Raw genomic sequence first — 19,124 nt, 5'->3', positions numbered from 1 at the left:
AAATCACTGAAAACATCACAAGCCCTTTCGATGTTTTGGTGTAAAAATAAGTTATCACAAACGGATATTGCTCAAACTGACAAAGACCCGAAATCAATGAGCTTGGACCAAATCATTGATGGACAGAACAAGTACGATAATATTGAAAAAACTGTGAAATTGGTTTTAGAGAAGCTCGTTACTGATGTTGAAGCTAACGAATTACCAAAAATTGCTGACAAACGGAAGAGCTATACTATAAAAGAAAAGGTTGATGCGCTAAATGACTTAAACGGTGGTATTTTAAGCAGGGATGTAGCAAAAAAGTATAAAATTCATACACGATGGAAATCAAAGGAAAAAGAAATCTACAACAAGTACAACGAAAACAAGAAAAACGCGTTATTCAGGAAATGCCGAAGAGGCGACAAACACAAAGCTTTGTTTAACAAACTTTATGACAAATTCTCCGAAGCAAGAAAAAGGAGGGCTAAAAGTTAACTTTGAGTGGTTGTATGTTCGAGCGAATCAAATTCATCTACAACAAAGCCCGAATGCTGACAGATTGCCAAAATCAATAGTCACTCATTTCTTAAGGAAAAATAAGATCTGCATGCTGTGTGTTCAACATAAGCGCCAAGCTGACGTAAAGAAAGCAAACCCCGATTCTGATGAAATGGCATTCAAATTTGAGAGAAAAGTTGATTAAGTTTGGAAGTGGCAAACCCACATACGATAAAAAATGGGGACGTTTCCCACCGAAAAAGAGAATCAATGTAGATAAAATTCCACTCCCGTATGTAGTCGAGAGCAAACGAACATACGAAATTCCAATGAGTAAGGGAAATGAACGAAGAGACCATAGAGTATGGGTAGCTCAACCTGGCAATGGGCTTGATAAGCGACAAGCTACCCTTCAAATATGTTTCAGTCCTGAAGGAATGGTGAAGCCGGCGTTGATTTTCAGAGGTAAGGGGAAAAGGATTAGTCAAAATGAAGTTTTAGCCTATTACACTGATGTAGATGTGTACTGGCAACCAAATGCATGGGCAGATACAGCGTTTTCCGTGAAATGGATTAAGAACCCTCTCTCCAATGCTGTCGCTAACCTGGATGAGTATGTTTTGTTCTGCGATAACCTGACAGCCCAAGTCAGTGATGAGTTTTTCAATAAAGTGCGACAACATAAAGGTATTGTCTGGTTTGGTGTTCCCAACGGGGAACATTTTTGGCAACCTGTTGATGCCGGACCAGGAAAAGCATTCAAATCACATATTAAAGCAGAACAAAACATCTGGCTCAAAAATGATGAAAACATCGAACTCTGGCTTGGCAACAATGATCGGAAACTGTCGGCAAAAGATCGCCGCATTTTGATAACTCGTTGGAGTGGTGAAGCTTACCGTAAAACATCCAAAGACGAGAAATTTCTTCGTATGCTTTATAGGAACTTTACGAAAACAGTATGTCTTATCACGGCTGATGGTACCGAGGACGATAAGATAAATCCTGAAGGCATGCCTGCTTATGTTGTTCCACCCCCTGTTGACATTGACAACCCGGTGGAAATCACAGAGACTCCTATTCCAGACGAAGTAAAGGATAACCCTATTGATGTTTTGCCTGACGAATCAGACGGAGAAGACGAGGAACTAGATGGACAAGTAGAAAAATCAGACGGACAAGAAGACGAAGAAAGTGGAGATGAAGAAAATAAAGATCCAGCAGAAGAGAGAAACATTTTTGATCTTTTTTTTAATTAGAATTTAAGTGATTTTAGTTGTAAAGAGCACTCTTCTGTTAAAGACTTGGTATTAAACCGTATTTTGTCTCTTATTCGTAAAAACACTGAAATTTAGGCTAAGAAACTTAAGCAACCATTAAGCAACTCGAGATATAGAAATTGGCTGAAAAATAAGCAATTCGAGTTCTGACCAAAATTCTAAGTTGCTTATACAAAAAAAAATTGTGTATCTTGTTTGATGACCATTCAGTTTTAATTTTAGGTATTTTAAGTGAGACTGCATAGAAAATACACGTTTGCTATTCAATAACAATATCCAATAGCCTATTAGGCTTCAGTTTATTTTTAGCTTTAAATAACATAAATACATTTGCGTTTTGTTTCGCAATTCCTCGAAAGTACCAAATCATTTATTGTATCATTTACGTTTTTAATTATAATGAATTAGGAATTAATAGCAGCAGCGACGGTATTGTTTAGTTAATTTTTTTTAATACCAAAGTTACCATCTTTACTTTTTTCCCTTCATCGAATTAATTTCGAGACCAGGCCTCTGAAATGAATTTGGCTAATTTTTTAAAAAGTGAGTTTTTGAAAGCAACATTTCAAAAACTCACTTTTTAAAAAATTAAATTGTTTTTGAATTGTTTTATTACTTTTAATACCTTTTAAATAGTTATCATAACTCTTATAAAAATGACTCCAAATTTTAGGTACTTATTCCCAGTTGGTTTTAATGTTATCAATTTGTACCAATCATTTGCTTGCTTTTTAGTAATAAAAATAAATTTTAAAAATAATTTTAAACCTTTTATGCAGTACGTGTTTTTTGTTTTAGTTAAAAGTTATAGCTTTAAAAATTTAAGGCAGAAAAATACTCCAAAGGATATCATGAAGAGGGGTCACAATAAGCGAAAAATTCTTTTGAATAAAATTTTATTTGGTTTAGTATACAAACCTACATTTAAAAAAAAACAAAAAAAAAAACGAAAAAATAAACATAGTTAAATATATCAATAGATATATATATAAAGTATATTTGGAACTATTTTATGAGAAAAACACTTTGAAAAAGGGTTGAAAAAAGTTGAAATTTGTTTGAATTTTATAGAAGTTTTATTGGTTAAAAATGTGAACATACTTGATTATAAAAATTATCAAGTCCTTTCAGTTATAATTCTAGAAAAAGAATGTGGAGGTGGAGGGGTCAAAAACGAAAATAATAAAAAAATTACTTTTTATATAGTTTTTTGCCCCTGCAGCTGCTGATTTCAGTATGACATCATTAATGTCATACTGAAGTTGCACACACATTTTTTTTAAAGCCTACACAAAAATTAAAAATAAACACAAAGAACAAACTTTAATAATGAATAAAGAAATAAGTATCACAAGTAAACTTTTAAAAAATTAAAGAAATTAACAGGACATTACTAGTATCTAAGCAACAATAACTTTTTCCTTTTTGCTTTTTATTAAGTTTTTTTTTCTTCCTTATATTTTTTATTTATCCTTTTTTTTCTTTCTTATTTATTTTTTTAATTTCTTAACGCAGTTTTTTTTTTAATAAAAACTTTTTCCAATTGAAAGTACATTAAAAATTTTGTAAACATGTAGAAAAATAATTTTTTAAATTCAGGTTAGTGGTCTAGAACATTAGATATTATAACTTGTTAAATTCGTTTTAATATAAACAAAATAAATGCTAAGCTTTTAAAGCTTTAAAAATTTTTTTTAGAAAAAGTATAGGATCAGTATAGTGAATTTTGCCTAAAAAGAATAGAACACTTGAAAATAGAACTTGCCCTGCCTCTTTTTATATGAAAACGCATCTAAATCATAACAAAATATAGATAATAATCCATAAATATAAATATATAAATATAATACAGATTTACACACAATGTAAAATACATAAAATTACATATAAGATACATTAGGAGGATCTGATACTTATCTGTTGTTGTGGATCGGATCTTTCTAATATATCTTTTATTTTATGTATTTTGTTTAAAATAATTAGTTCTAAATATTGGCTAAAAGTTTCAAAATTATTAGTCGCTTAAATATTATTAGTTAATTCAAAAGTCGCTTAAATATTATTAGTTGCTAAAAAAAATTTGAAGTTTAAACTTGCACTCATGTTATTTTTTGCAGTTTTGACAAAATTGAAATTATTTTATATGAATATAAAAGTATTTAGATAGTTAAAGAATTTTCTGTTGAAGAAAAAACAATAAATTACTTTGTCATTAGTTTCATTAAAAATTCATTTAAATAACAAAGTTTAATAAACTCATAACTTTAAACAATTAACAATACAATTATACAAATTATATAATTTATACAAATAACAAACCATTTTTAAACTCTAACATATATATGTATATATATGTATATATATATATATATATATATATATATATATATATATATATATATATATATATATATATATATATATATATATATATATATATATATGTATATATATATATATATATATATATATATATATATATATATATATATATATATATATATATATATATATATATTTAAATTAGCTTGCAATTACTTTAATCGTTGAACAATAACTGCATTGAAAAGTTTTGCATCAGAAATGGTCATTTTTAAATCATTTAAAACCTTGTTAGGAAATGTTGTCATTAAATAAAATGGAGCAGTTGAGGGTCTGGCATTTCGTACTAAATTTTCTATATCTTCAATAGTGTTATCATAATTAAACTTTGAAACAAGTCGTGTACCATCTGTAAGTCTAATTTGTATTGTAGTAACAGGTTTACTATCATCAACTGAGAATGATTGTAAAATATTATTTGAAGATGGAGGTTTTATTGAAATTTCGTGTGTCATCTGTGGAGTGGGACTACCAAGAGTGTGACCAACACCTTCAAAACATTTTCTAATTTCCTTTGGCTTTATATACTCTTCATCTCCATGATCTTCCATATCAACATGAACTTCACTGTTGAGAGCTAAACGTCTTAATTCTTCAGGTACATCACCTTTAGAAATTGATGAAAGAAAATCTTTATTAGCTGGGTCATTAAAATTTCTCAAAGGACCATTATCAACAGAAAATCCATTTTTCCAAAATTTAATAGCAACATGCTTAGTAGGTTGATTAGGCACTTCTTTAGCTAAAGATGGTGTTATTTGCTTTGATGGTTGAATATCAGAACCTAGTTTAAACCCTGCTCCTTTAAAAATATTACTTACTTTCTTATTATCAGAAGACCTTTGTTCTGGTAATGTAACAGCACCATGTTGTTTGGCTGATTCAAATATTTCTTTGGTTATATCACTTTTTGTTTTTTTCGGACCTAATATTTGTTGACCACTGGTTTCGGATCCACCTGCAAAAAATGCCTGACCTTCTTCTTCACTACTAGATTCTTCGTTTAACTGTCCGATTGTTTTAAAACGGTCGCTTTTGCTACTTGTTTTAACTTTTATTTTCTTTATAGGATTTTCCACTTTATGTGGACTTTCCATACGTTGACTAGAAGCCGTATCAACCGAAGATAATTCGTCTGTTCCAACATTTTTATCATCGGATACAAATTCATCATTATCAAAAAAAGTGTCAACAGCTGCATGAAATTGCCAATTAGCCGACTGAAGATAAAACTGAGATCTCTCTTTGTTAGCACCAGTTAGTTGCATAAATTCAGCAATTAGATTACTTTCTTCGTGTCTAGCTGCCATTTTTAACTTGATATTTTTATTTAAACCGAGGAATTTTAGGGCAGCTCACCAAAACGGGTCATTTTTCGATTTCATACAATTTCTTTTAATTTCTTTACAATCTCTTTTAATCTCATAAATGCTTAGGCCATATGAGTTTAAATGAGTTGGCCCTTATAAAAAAATAACTCATAAAAAGAATTATTTCTATGTTTTCAAAATTTCAATTTCTACAAATGAACAAAGTTTATATTCTAAAACAAAGGTTGCAGAAATGGAATCAAATCAATTTTGGCAACAATTATTGTACAACAAAAAACGCAAAACTGTTGTACAACATTTATGCAATTATTGGAAACCAACCTGAGAAGGTATTTACCATAGCTTTAGTCGGGTTTAAAAGATTGATTCAAAAACAGCTTTAACTGATTCCTCGATCCGAAATACCCCTAGTTAGACAATTAAAAAGTTAATATAGCTTGAAAACTTACAAATTTACAATTTTACAAAGATCGTCATTTTTGTAACACTAGGTGAAGAAAAAAAAAAAAAGAAGAAGAAGAAGAAGAAGAAGAAGAAGCTTTTAACGCTCTAGCTGCAATACCCTGCTCATCAAACATATGAATATTATTTAATGACATGATTGTTATTTAATTAGATATAGGGAATAGTGGGCAGTGCAACTTTTGTTTTTTGCTTAGTAAAATTTTTTTTTAAAAAAACAATTTTTTTTAGACGATTGATTTAATTTGTAGAATAAATTTATATCTACATAATTAAATTTATAAATTACTAAAATTAAACAGGTTAAACTTGTAAGACTATTTATATAGTAATACTAGAAATTTGTTTCAAGATACCCCATGGGTGGGGTACTTTAATACACTCTATGTTTACATCATTAAAAAGTAAATAAAAAGTATGAAACGTAGAAAAACGCAGGTTTTTACTTTAAAGACAAACAAATCATTATAACTCAAATAATGCATCTAATGGTACAAATCACATTTCAAAAATCCAGATAATATATCATTTTAAATGTCATTCTTAAGCGTCAATAAATAATGCCTTTATATTGAAATACTATATTTCTTAGTATTATACTTACATAAATTTATAAATGGATATCTTAGTGTTATATTTACATAAATTTCTTAAAAATCGACGGTAAATATTAAAAGATATGATTTTTAGAACTGTTTATGACACAATGAAGTTGTATTCTGCAGTTTTAGGGCCCCACACAAATGCTGTACCAAGCTACCCCATACTTGCTAATAGAAAAGCAATCGCTTTATTATTAGTATATTACTGTATTTTTAGTATATTACTATTTTAATTTATTTATTATTGTATACTATACTTTTTTAGTAACGCCTAATATATAAGGTAACCAAATCTGGAAAAAATGAGAAAAAATTTGATAAATTATTTCTCTTGATCTAAATAATGTAGCAGTTTATAGATTGCATTTATACAAAATATTTTCAGGTCACGTTATGAAAAAAATTTAGGTCTCTACGATTAGTGGAAAATGCTCAAATCTCTGCCTCTGAAATTAAAAACATTTTTATGTAAACGCAATATTTAGGATAAAAAAAATATTTAATTACCTTTTTTGGGCTGAAAAGAAGGTATCGCTCTTTTTTTTAAAAAATATATTAAAATCAAACTTATTTCGATAGTTTATGCCTGGCAAACAAATTTTTAAGGCTAATAATGACAGTTATTAACAGGAACACAAGTTTAAACAAACTTTTAGCAATATTGGTAAGCCTATTCATATTAGCAAAAATCTTAAAATTTCCACAAAGGGGTCGTCCATAAAGTACGTATACTTTTATTTCAACCCATTTCCCTCTCCCGCATTTTTATATATGCTTTTTTGAGTACCTTCCACCTCCCTAAAAGTACCTACGCTTTTAACCTACCAACCCAGCATCTTATTATACATTTTTTAAATATTGTGTCTCCTTAATTTTTAATTTGACCCCCTACCCTCCACATCATATACGCCATTTGCGGTCCCCTCTCCCGCATCCAAGCGTACGTACTTTATGGACAACACCTAATGTAACTCAAGACTTGCTTATTGAAATTAATTTACTAGATATTGACGAAGATATTTAAAAAACTTTATCTACTGATCAAAGGTATCTATACTTTGAATTAATCCGTAAAGATAAAACATCAAGAGACAAAACCAGTGCTTATTGGCCTTGTAGTGAAACTTATAGTGGATAATTAGCAAATGATGTTAAAAATAAAATAATGCCAGATAGTTTATAAGAAATTAAAGTTGGTTCCTACAACAATAAAGATTGCTTAAACTTGGCGAGTAGACTATGCAGAACCTGTTGTTCACATTGAATGAAAACGATTATAACTAAAACATTAAACTTTTTGATGGGAGATATTTTCAAAACTTTACTTGTATACAAAATTAGCAAAGAAAAACTGATTAGGTTTTTAGTGGTTCTGATATAAGTTCCGAATTTAAATGGGCTTATAAAATATTTGATGAAGCTTTGACGCTTTTTTCTTGTTATGTTATTTCTAAGCAAAATATGCGTATATTACTCTCTTCTCGTTTAGTTACTTACTTATCTAAAACATGTATATGTGTGTATATATATATATATATATATATATATATATATATATATATATATATATATATATATATATATATATATATATATATATATATATATATATATATATATATATATATATATATATATATATATATATATATGTATATATATATATATATATATATATATATATATATATATATATATATATATATATATATATATATATATATATATATATATATATTTCAGCACTTGTTATTTACTTTGTTAAACAAAATACTTATTACCGCACGAGTTGTTATTATACAAACATTTTATTCAAGTATGCATATTGTATACAAGTAATACAACATTAACCCTGACACTCTGTGTACAATTATGTACGCCTATTCCTAAGCGTCACCCAGTGGGAATGGGACCGAAAAATACGTCTTTAAGACGTCTTTTGCTCGTTTTGATGACTTCTGAACTTTCAAAAGACGTTCCCATTTTAGTTCCCGTGCCCACTGGGCAGTTGATGTAAGCACACAAACACACGCATACACACACACGCGCACACATAGGCACACACACGTAAACACATACGTAAACATATAAACATATTGTACATAAAATTTATTCATCAATCTGGTAGTACAGACCTCATACAGCTACCAAAAAGTATATTGATCATCTCGTATAATAAATATAAAAAAAGATTTAGTACATGTACACATAGATTTCACTTCCATCAAATCACATCTGATAATATTACAAAAATTATAGGTCTATGAAAAATAAAAAAAAGAATAATGGTCTATGTAAAAATATTTATGTGTGTATCTAAAAATGATCTCGTGATGTGGTTTATAGTCTCTGCTTGTTTCTTTGCTTATTACCAATAAATTTTGTAATAATTTTTTGTAATTGTTTTTTATATAGTTAGAATGCTGTTATTTATAGATACAGTTTCTGGAGTCAGTAATAAAAAAGAACAATTAGCTACAAATCAAATAAAATCTGTATTATTTGCCAGATTGTCTTCAGTACAAACTGCATAGAGAATATACTATAGCGGAATTTCAGTTGACCTATATAGGTATTTTAAGCACACTGCTGTAGTTTTGCATATCGGTTACTTAGTGGACCATTAGTGACAGCCGCCAAAAGTGCTAGCCTAGGAGTAGCCACTATAAGCATGTCGGAAAGTTATCGGCTCGCCATTTATAGCGGCTGCCACTATAGGTCCACTATGAATCCGATGAGCAAAACTCCAATAAATTACTTAGAAATGCTTATAAAAGTCCACACAAAATTCTCTAAAACAATGTTTGCTTGGGTGTTCATAGTTTTTTCAATTTTTTTGAGTTATCGAATATTTCACTATTAACATTATAAGTTGAATTATAATTAGAATCTGTCAGGAATTCAATCATGGAGTGGATCATCATCAATGGATGTCCAATTCATACTTAAACAAAATGATTATAAGATTTAAGTTCTACTTTCTCTTTTTTCAAAATAATAATATTTATAGCTTGACAAACTCTCTTTATCCCTTCGAAAACTTTTATTTGCTTTACCAATTGCCTTAAGTGCAACCATCTTTGTTTTTACTTTTATTAATAAAATCTGGCTTAGTTTCATAAACAGGAATAGGTTATTTATGTCGGAGAAAATTATGCTATGCATCATATATTTTTTGAGATTTTAATTGATTTTTAACTGTCAAGCGGACTCAGCTTTTGCTTCTCAACGAAACCCATGCGTAAGTTAGTAAGCGCTTGTTAATCGGTGCCGTTTTTTTTTTATTTTAATCACAGATACTAAATTCAACCGCTACTAAATTCAAAACAACAAAAATGGCTGAAAAAGAGAAAGATAAAAATCTGGTATCAAATTTAATCAGTAAAGCTCAACAGTCAGTCGAAGAAATAGATAGCGTTGCTAAATTATTATTGGAAAAAAGATTTTTTCTCACTGCCTTAGAATTTCAAACTGAATTAATAGAATCAGGAAAGGGTTCATCAAGATTAAAGGAATTTTTTTCTAATCCAAACAACTTCGAATTTCAAGCTAAACTCGACCCTTTATCACTTTTACGTATGTAACTATTTAACAAGAATATATGTAAATATCAATTGAAATGGAAAGATTGTGTATCAAGCAATCATTTAATTTTGAATATTTCTCCTAGGTTCATTGTCATATACAAAGAAAGTCAATATCCTTATTGTTTCTTAAGTATTTATTTCCTTCATATCTGATTTCCTTACCATAAAATAAATCCATTAATATTTTACAGGTGACACCCTAATGTTAACTAAGTTTCATAACGTTTAACAAATGTTGTAAAAAAGTTTGAATTTAAATAAAATAACTAAATTATAAACCAAAAAATTAATAGTAAAAAATCATTTTTCTATTTAACCTGAAGTTTAAGTATGGCTTTTACTTTATCAATTTTGTAAAAGCTTTTTTACTTTATCAATTTGGCATATATGTTTTATTATGCAATACTTTACATCAAAGTATAATTTTGTAATATTTATAAAATAGTTATAAAATTTTTGTATATTTAGGTAATCCTACAGTTAAGCAGTCTAAAATAATTTTATTTTTTCACTTATTGTGTTTTTGTCAGCGGAGAGTTTTTAAACATAAGGAATATCTATTACTGGACCATTACTGTCTTTATTATATGTCAATGATTTACCCTCTAAAATTAATAATAAATGCCAACTTGATGCAGATGATAACAAAATTATTGCTATAATTGACAACTAAGTAGACTCAAAAAGCTTGCAAGACAATAATAATAATCTAATAGAATGGTCTGATAAATGGGTGATAAATTTCAACATCATAAATGTAAAATCATGCATTTTGAAAAACATAATAAAAATTTTGAATATTATATAAAAGATTCAAAATTAGATTCAACAACTAAAGAAAAAGGCATTGGTGTGTTAATATCAAATACTATCAAGTGGAATCATCATGTAAATATGGTTGTAAATAAAGCAAATAGTTGATTAGGTCAATTAATTGAATCATTTACTTACAAAGACAAAAACACAATAAAGATTTTGTACTGCAATTTTGTAAGACCTATTGAATATGCATCATCAATATGGAATCCTTATATTAAAAATGATATAAATAAATTAGAAATTGTTCAATAACAAGCAACTAAATTGATTCCAGAGTTAGAGCATTTATCCTTAAAAAAAGATTCAAAAAACTCCAACTAACTTCCTTAAAAACCAGGAGTATAAGATATGATTTAATTTAATATTATAATTTTTTTCATGAATTGGACTAAGTGTTTTGGTATCAACAACCAAAAGCAGCATTTTCTATTTCAGCAAATGGTCCAGCTGCAAACATTAGAAGACATAAAGCATGCGCAGATATTGATCTTACAAAAAGAAGGAATAAACTACCAGAAGAAATTATTTCCTTAAAAAGTGTAAAAATCCTCAAGATCAAGCTTGATAAACATATGGGTATTATGAAACTCTGATCTTTATGAATATTACAAAATTGTAATTAACATGGGCTCATAATAGATTCAAATTGGTGTTGAATCTCAAGAAGCATATAAATAAATAAATTTGAATAATAAAGGAAAAAAAAAATTATTTTAGGCTGCTTAACTGTAGCTTTACCAAAACTTCTTATTGTTTTATTCATATATGAATAGTTTATCATTAAAAAGTTATGTATAGTAATAATTTCAAACAGGAACAACATGTTAAAATAACAATTGAAAAGGCAAATTTGGTTTAATAAAGCACAATTTTTATGGATATATTTTACAACTTTCTCCTAATATATTTTTATTATTAAATCCATACTATAAAAAAAGATGTAAAACTGTTCAAATTGAAAAAAGGATTAAAAATCTAAGGGGCCTTGAATACCAGATAAAATGTTTTTTTCAAGATATTTAAATAGAAAAGAGATAGATTAATATTACAAATTTTTTAAATTTTACAAGGTATTAACATTATAAGGATATCTATTGGTATTATCCAGGTGCCAATTGATACCCTGATTCCCTGATGCCAATTGATACCCTGATATCCTGAGGTAGTTTGTTCCATGATTTAACAGTTTGTTAGGTAAAGAAGTTGAGTTTGCTATGCTTGAAACATCTATTTTTCAATTATGGACCACAATCCAGTGAAAAAGTGGCTAAAAAGTATCTATTGTCATGAGGATATAATTGAAATATAGGTGTTTCAAATACAGCAAGTTCAACTTCTTTCCCTAACAAACTATTAAGTCATGAAACAAACTACCTCAGAAAACAATTAATACATGTGAAATTATTGTTAAATTTTTTTTAATTTGTTAAATTCATCCTTGTTAAAGAAAAACATTGTAATTGAGTCATTCTGATAATTGAGTTACAGATTTCACTTATTTTTAAAACATGTTTTATATCTAAAAAGTTAGAACCTCCAAACTTTACGGTTCTTAAGAAATGCAGGTTTCAGTTTTCTTATTTATGCTGACATAATATTCTTGCAACATGCTTTTTTTTTTCATTATGTAGCAATATTAAAATTTTTTTTCATTAAATAGCAATATTTAATGACCGGAATAATGTATTGACCTAATATTTGATACATAGGCATTATGTGATTTTTTTATGACAAAATTAACTATATCTTAATTTTAATTACCAGAATATTGATTTTGAAGACTTTTTGAGGTCAATAATAAATTTATACATTAACTTTAATTTTTTTTGTACAAGGCTAGTGAGGGGATTCTTTGTCAGTACAGGCTCACTTCTTTGTCAGATAGTACAAGGGTCACTGTACTATCTGACAAAGAAGTGAGCATAATAAATATATATATGTGCATAATAAATTTTTCAATATTTTTTTGTAATTTTCAGGTAAAGCACCTAGTGTATTAACATTAGATTCCATTGATGATTTTGCTCGTTACTCAGATGATGATGCCCATGAAACTGATGAAAGAATTGCAGGTGCAAAATTTGTTTTGCTTAATGAGTATAAATACAACATAGCATATTTTTTATTTATTATATAACTGATGATATATATGCAGGTTTTGTTAATAAGCATTTTGCTGTTCGCATTTTACGTAAGAAATGGTGATTTTACCTACTTGTTAAGCCATTTATATTATGCTAAAACTTTTTTTAGTTGAAATATTTAATCAGCAATTAATTACTGCTTAATGTTTTCGGCATAAATTAAATAATTTATGCTGAAAACATTAAGCAGTAATTAATTGTTGTAAAAAACACTGCAATTTTGAAATAATTTTTATTTTAATAAAAAAACAGATATTAAATAATGTTTTTTCTACTTTCTGTTTTTAAAAAAAATTTTATTTAAATTTATTTTATTATATTTGTTATTAAATATTAAGAAATTTAAATTTATTTTATTACATTTAATATACATTTAAAAAAAAATTTAAAGGGCTTTGTTTTACAATTTTTTTTTACTTTTAAAATTTTTAAACTATATTAAAGGAAAGAAAATTCTTTTTATCAATTTAATTAATTTTTATAATTACAAAGCATCATTATTTTAAATTTTAGACTAGTGTAAGGTGTAAGTTTATGTAAAGAAACTGGTAATTGTTTTTTTTTTTTTAGTTTGTAGGGTTTTTTCTACAGTAAATCTAATGAAACCTTAAAAATCTCAAATTACAGAAACGTTAACTTTCACCATTCTGATTCTCACCTGCTCAGTTGTTGCTTGATTTAAGTTTAAAGAGAACTTGAATCATTCATAGATAGAGCACGGCCTCCTAAGCAATAAGCTATGCTGTTATCTCAGCCCTGTTAATTAACCCGAATTTATAACATGCCTTCTGTTAATACTATGATATTTTGCAGCTATTGATGGAATTAATCCAGGAATCCTTGCTATCAGCTGGGCCTAAAACCATTAAACTGAGTTTTAGAGCTGTACCTTCATTAGGAGTTAACAGAAAAAATTACATAGCCACTATCAAGGAGGCACAAGCAAAAATCTATGAGTAGAGTCAAGAAGATCCAGGTTTCATCATCCTAGGCAGAAAACAATGTAACACAGGTTTACGCTTACACAGATTTATGCCAGCCTAATAGATAAAGAAGAGGTTCAAGGCTAGTTAGCAGAATTATTCTACTTACCCCTAAAGTCATGCGGTAGTGGTGTAGTGGTAAAGCGCTCGCTTCATAAGTGAGCGCTTTACCACTACACCACTCAACTTGTTTTTTACCAATACCGCGCTCAACTTGTTTCTCTGCGCAGCGGCCTTGTTTGTCAAGGTTCGTGTTTCGGAGCTATAGAGTTGAGAGAGGGTTATAACCATTATTAAGTAGCCTCCTCATCTGTAGTGGCCTTCATGGCCTTGAGGAGGTGAATAACAAAAAAAAAAAAAAAAAAGTCTTTGCCTAGAAGGCCTTTTACAAGACAATAGCTGGATACAGTTATCTGCCCAAGATGAGTGTTTTTTTAAGACCCCAGTTTAAAAGCACCTTACATCAGGCTGTAGTGGTGCAGTAGTAGAGTACTCGCCTTATAAGCAATAAGTTCTGAGTTTGATCCCAACCATGTCCTGGTTGTACTGCGATCAACTTGTATCTCCGCGCAGCAACCTAGTTCATCAAGGTTTGTGTTTCGGAGTTATAGAGTTGAGAGAGGGTTGTAACCACAACTAAAGTAGCCTTCTCAACTGTAGTGTCCTTTGTGGCCTTGGGGAGGTGAATTAAAATTAAAAAAAAGATTTTTACTTTTCATGATTCAACAAAAGTATGTTTTTTTGAGAATATATTTAATATACCTTGATACAACTTAGTTCATTTGCAACCAATCAAATGTCGCTGCTAAATATAGTTTATACTGCATAATTTATAATTTTAAGCAAATCAGGTTGCTACTTTTAATAGAGAGGAACCAATTTAATTATTCAATTTTCTCATATTTTGCTAAGTATGATTTACATTAGTAATTTATGTAAAATAAATTTTGCAACCTCTGCACAGCATAGTTTTTACTGTATATATTTTTTAAAAAACATTTTCTAACAAATATATATATATATATTTTAAACATCTTCACTTCCAACAAGGCTGCAAGTAACCATTAATTAAAGTTGGACGTTACTGGAAGAGAAAAGATGAAGATTGTAGAGCAAGATAACAATTGACAGATGACTTAAAGGATTACAAATTATATGAATCAGGAAAGCAAGATGAAGGTTGAAGATTCCAAAGAACTGATGTTTGATGAAAAAAGCTAGATGAATAAGAGTTTTTGGAGCACTTAGGAACAGTCACAGAAAAAGGATGAGACTTAATTAAATGACGAGTAACACGAGAATGAATTTTAGTACATGGCACAAGAGATGCTAGCTCTTTAGAGCAGAGCCCATTTAGTATTTGTAGAAAAGAGAAAGAGAAGCAACATTACAACGATGTGATAATGGTTGGAGGTTGGCTGCAAGAGCAGGTCCAACTATGTTTATAATGCATTTTTGCACCTTGTCTAAAAGAGAAAGGTATCACTAGAATATCCGCCTCAGATATGGCAAAAGTATTCCATACAAGGTTGGATTTGAGATTTATAGAGATAGAGAATAGAATCCGGAGTAAGAAAGTGTCGAGCTTGATTAAGAAATGCAACCTTAGCAGATGCTAATTTTGCAACAGATTTGATATATGGTTTACAAGAAAGATTGGAAGTAAGAGTTAATCCTAGAAGATGAAGAGTAGATGACTCATCGAGTACATTACCATTCATAAATATAGGAAGATCTAAATTATTGCGATAACAGTTGGCGGAAAAAAATTGAGTTTAATCTGACTTGATGTTCACCAGCCATTGTGAGTCCCATGCTGTAGCAGAAGTGAGATCCTTTTCAAGCTTAAATGCCCCCTCCAAGCAATCAAAGAGTGTTGGCTTCTTATCACGACAAGAATAAATGGTAGTTTCATCAGCAAATAATGCCACCTTAGATGTGAGAATATCTGGAAGATTGTAAATGTAAATTAAAAAGAGTATAGGGCCAAGGATAGAACCTTAAGGAACCCCTGTTGTTACAGAATAAGAAAAAGAGTACTGTCCATCAAGGACAACTTTTATACTACGATTGGAAAGGAAGGATTCAATAATCTTAAAGATGTTACCAGATACATAGTAAGAAGAAAGCTTATGGAGAAACCAGCATGCCAAACTTTATCAAAAGCTTTAGAAATTTCAAGAGTGATTGTCTTCACCTCTATCTAATGCACAATCAAACCTATCGGTTATTATTGTTAGCAAATCAGCTGTAGAACAAGAAGATGGAAATCCATATTGATGGTCAGAAAGTAAGTTATTAGATTCAAGATGAGAAATTAAGTGTTTGTTGTTTAAAGATTCAAAAATCTTGCTTATGATAGGAAGAAGACTAATGGGACGGTAGTTAGACGAATCAGGTTGTACTCCAGAATTTTTGAAAATAGGGATAACAGATGCTGCTTTCCAGCAGGCTGGAAAACAAGACTTTGATAAGCACTTGTTGAATAGTTTTGAGAGTATAGACGACAGCGCCGGAGAACACTTCTGCAAGACAATAACAGGTGTGTTGTCCGGGCCACAAGCTGTAGAAGAGTCTTGGCAGGAAATCACTTTAGATACAGAAGCTGGAGTGATATGAATGTCAAGCAATGGATCAATTTGTTTGTTGGCTATATCAGGTAGAATGCAACTAGTGGAATCAAGAGATGATATTGATGAAAAGTTCTTAGCAAACAATTCAGCTTTGTCTTTAGGTGAGTTGACAAAGTCTGAACCATACAAAAGAGGTGGAATTAAAGATTTGCCCTTATTATTGATACTAATAAAGATTCTCCTAATTTTTGTGATGAAATATGAGATTTCATGACCTGAGAATAGCTGGCTTTGGCGTTAGACAAAACCTTTTTACAATTGTTTCTAGCAGTAATAAACAGACGTCTGTTTTCTGGAGAGTTGTTTTGCTAATAAATAACGAAGTAACGGTTTCGATTGGAAATTGCAGCAGCACAATGCAAGGAAAGCCATGGAGAAGAGTGAGGGTTGACCTGGAATCATCGATTGGGAATAAAAGATTTCATGCCAGCCTGAATCCATGAAGTTATGTAAGAAGCACATTTGTTGACAGGAAGACGAAAGATTTCTACATAAGGGGCATCACAAAGAAAATCACGAAAAGAATCCCAGTCAGCTTTAAGGTAGTTGTAAGAGGTACGATGATAAGGAGATTTAGATGATGAAGAAGAATGGGATATTAGTTTTAGAGAGATCAAACTGTGATCAGAAACACCTAAGGGTGAATGTGGAGAAACTGAGCAGTGACTAGGATCAAAAACAATACATAAATCGAGTAGGGAAGGTAAATGATTCGGGTTGTCTGGAAAGCGAGCTGGAAAGTTGACTATTTGAGTTAGGGATCGAGAAAGGCAAAAGTTGTGGGCTTAAATACCTGCAAAATCACTGACACTAGAGCCAAGCCATTCAGTGGGATGAGCATTAAAGTCACCGACAACAACAATATTGGCTGATGGATAAAGAGAGAGGGCTTGGTCAACTTGATCAGAAATAACATCAAAAAAAGCGCAGTCTTGAGATGAAGGAGAGCGATATAGAACAAAGAGAAAGGCAATAGAGTGAAGTGGTGCTAAACGAAAGTACATGAAAGAATAGTCTGTGAATTCAAACCTAGTTTCCCGACAATTGGGTGAATTCTTATGAATGTAAATGCCCAGGCCAAGCATGTGACTGGTGGAGTCTTTATGAATTAAAGGAAGATAACCATCAACACAAAGATCCCAAGATTAGACAGCTGAACTCAAATTAGTCTTACAAAGAGCAAGTAGGTCTGGTGAACTTTGCAAGAGATTAGACTCAACAGAAAAAAAGTTACTTTGAAGACCATAAATATTAGTGAATGATAGATTTAGAGAACTTGGTGATGATGATGGTTTTTTGTGTTTTGTAGTTTTTGGTACTTTATTCATTTTTAAATTTGATTGAAAAACTTGACTCAAAGCATAGAGAGTACTCAGAACACTGTTTGATAGCCCAAGCATAATACTTTGATATTTTTCAGCTGTTGATGGAATCAGCCCCTCTGAGAGCTACTACAGAGTTCGGGAAACCTGACTACCAGCCAGCCTCAAAACCATAAAACCGATGAGTTTTAGAGCTGTACCCTCATTAGGAGATAATAGAATGAGTTCCCAAGTCATAAAAACAGAGACACAAGCAAAACCCATGCATTGAGTCAAGAAGTTCCAGCATTCAACATCCTAAACTGAAAACAATGTATTAAAATTACATCTGCGCCAGCCTAATAGATAAAGAAGGGGTGTGAGGCAGGTCAATAGATAGAATCTGTTTACCCCTAAATGACTTGAATTAAAATATTACTAGAGAATGGTAATATATTTTTCCAAAAATAAAATTTTTTTCAAACATAAAAATTTGCAATCTAATATTAGGTGGGTAGTAGACATAATACCAATATTTATATATTTTTTTTTTACCCCTCACATGCAAGACTTGATAGAGTTTAAATCTGCCTCTCTCTATATATTATTAACACTTTATAATTGCATAGATTGACTTAAGCTGTTTTGTTTTGTTTTTGCATTTAAAGTTCTGGAGTTTGAGTTGCGTAAAGCAAAAGAAACAATTTACGAGTTACGTCAAAGTGTTACGGAGATGGCTTCAGGTTAAACACAATTGCTATAATATTTGTTATGTGTTTATCATTTATGTTATTAATGATTTTATGTCATGATTTTACTATTAGCACAGAAAATGCATTGAAATTTAGTTTTTTCTTTAGAATCAAAGAAAAATCCGCTTAATGAGCGGAGAGATGTAAGTACCACTCTGTATTTTTTTAAATTAGTATAAAAAGCAATATTTATTTAAAAAGAAATCTAATCTTATTTTAACCATTAATTTCAATAATCTTTCTAAGATTCTCAATTATCTCTTTATTTAAGTTTAAAATAATCTCCAGGTTAAAAGTTGCTTTGTTTAAGGTTTAAAAAAATACTGTTAAATAATCATCCAGAAAGTTATCTATTTTTTTGCTTA

General features: G+C 29.7%; 2 protein-coding genes across 2 annotated transcripts in view; one reads left to right on the top strand and one right to left on the bottom strand.

Annotated features, from left to right (window-relative positions):
* Nucleotides 1–4,286: 4,286 nt before the first annotated feature.
* LOC100209020 (NSFL1 cofactor p47) lies at nt 4,287–5,485 on the bottom strand. Its single transcript, XM_065816926.1, has one exon. It carries the CDS (start codon nt 5,453–5,455, stop codon nt 4,298–4,300), a length of 1,158 nt encoding a protein of 385 aa, XP_065672998.1. The 5' UTR covers nt 5,456–5,485; the 3' UTR covers nt 4,287–4,297.
* A 4,338-nt stretch (nt 5,486–9,823) lies between these two features.
* Nucleotides 9,824–19,124, top strand: part of LOC101234826 (RAB11-binding protein RELCH) — a 61,207-nt gene continuing 51,906 nt past the window's right edge. Inside the window, exons 1-4 of the mRNA XM_065816751.1 lie at nt 9,824–10,116; nt 12,926–13,018; nt 18,676–18,750; nt 18,868–18,902. Of these exons, the coding sequence (XP_065672823.1) occupies nt 9,876–10,116; nt 12,926–13,018; nt 18,676–18,750; nt 18,868–18,902 (444 nt within the window). The 5' untranslated portion in view covers nt 9,824–9,875. The remainder of the gene's footprint in view (nt 10,117–12,925; nt 13,019–18,675; nt 18,751–18,867; nt 18,903–19,124) is intronic.

Source organism: Hydra vulgaris, chromosome 13 (assembly GCF_038396675.1).
Source record: "Hydra vulgaris chromosome 13, alternate assembly HydraT2T_AEP".
NCBI lineage: Eukaryota > Metazoa > Cnidaria > Hydrozoa > Anthoathecata > Hydridae > Hydra > Hydra vulgaris.
Note: the sequence above shows the minus strand (reverse complement) of the source record. Positions and strands in the feature narration are given on the sequence as shown.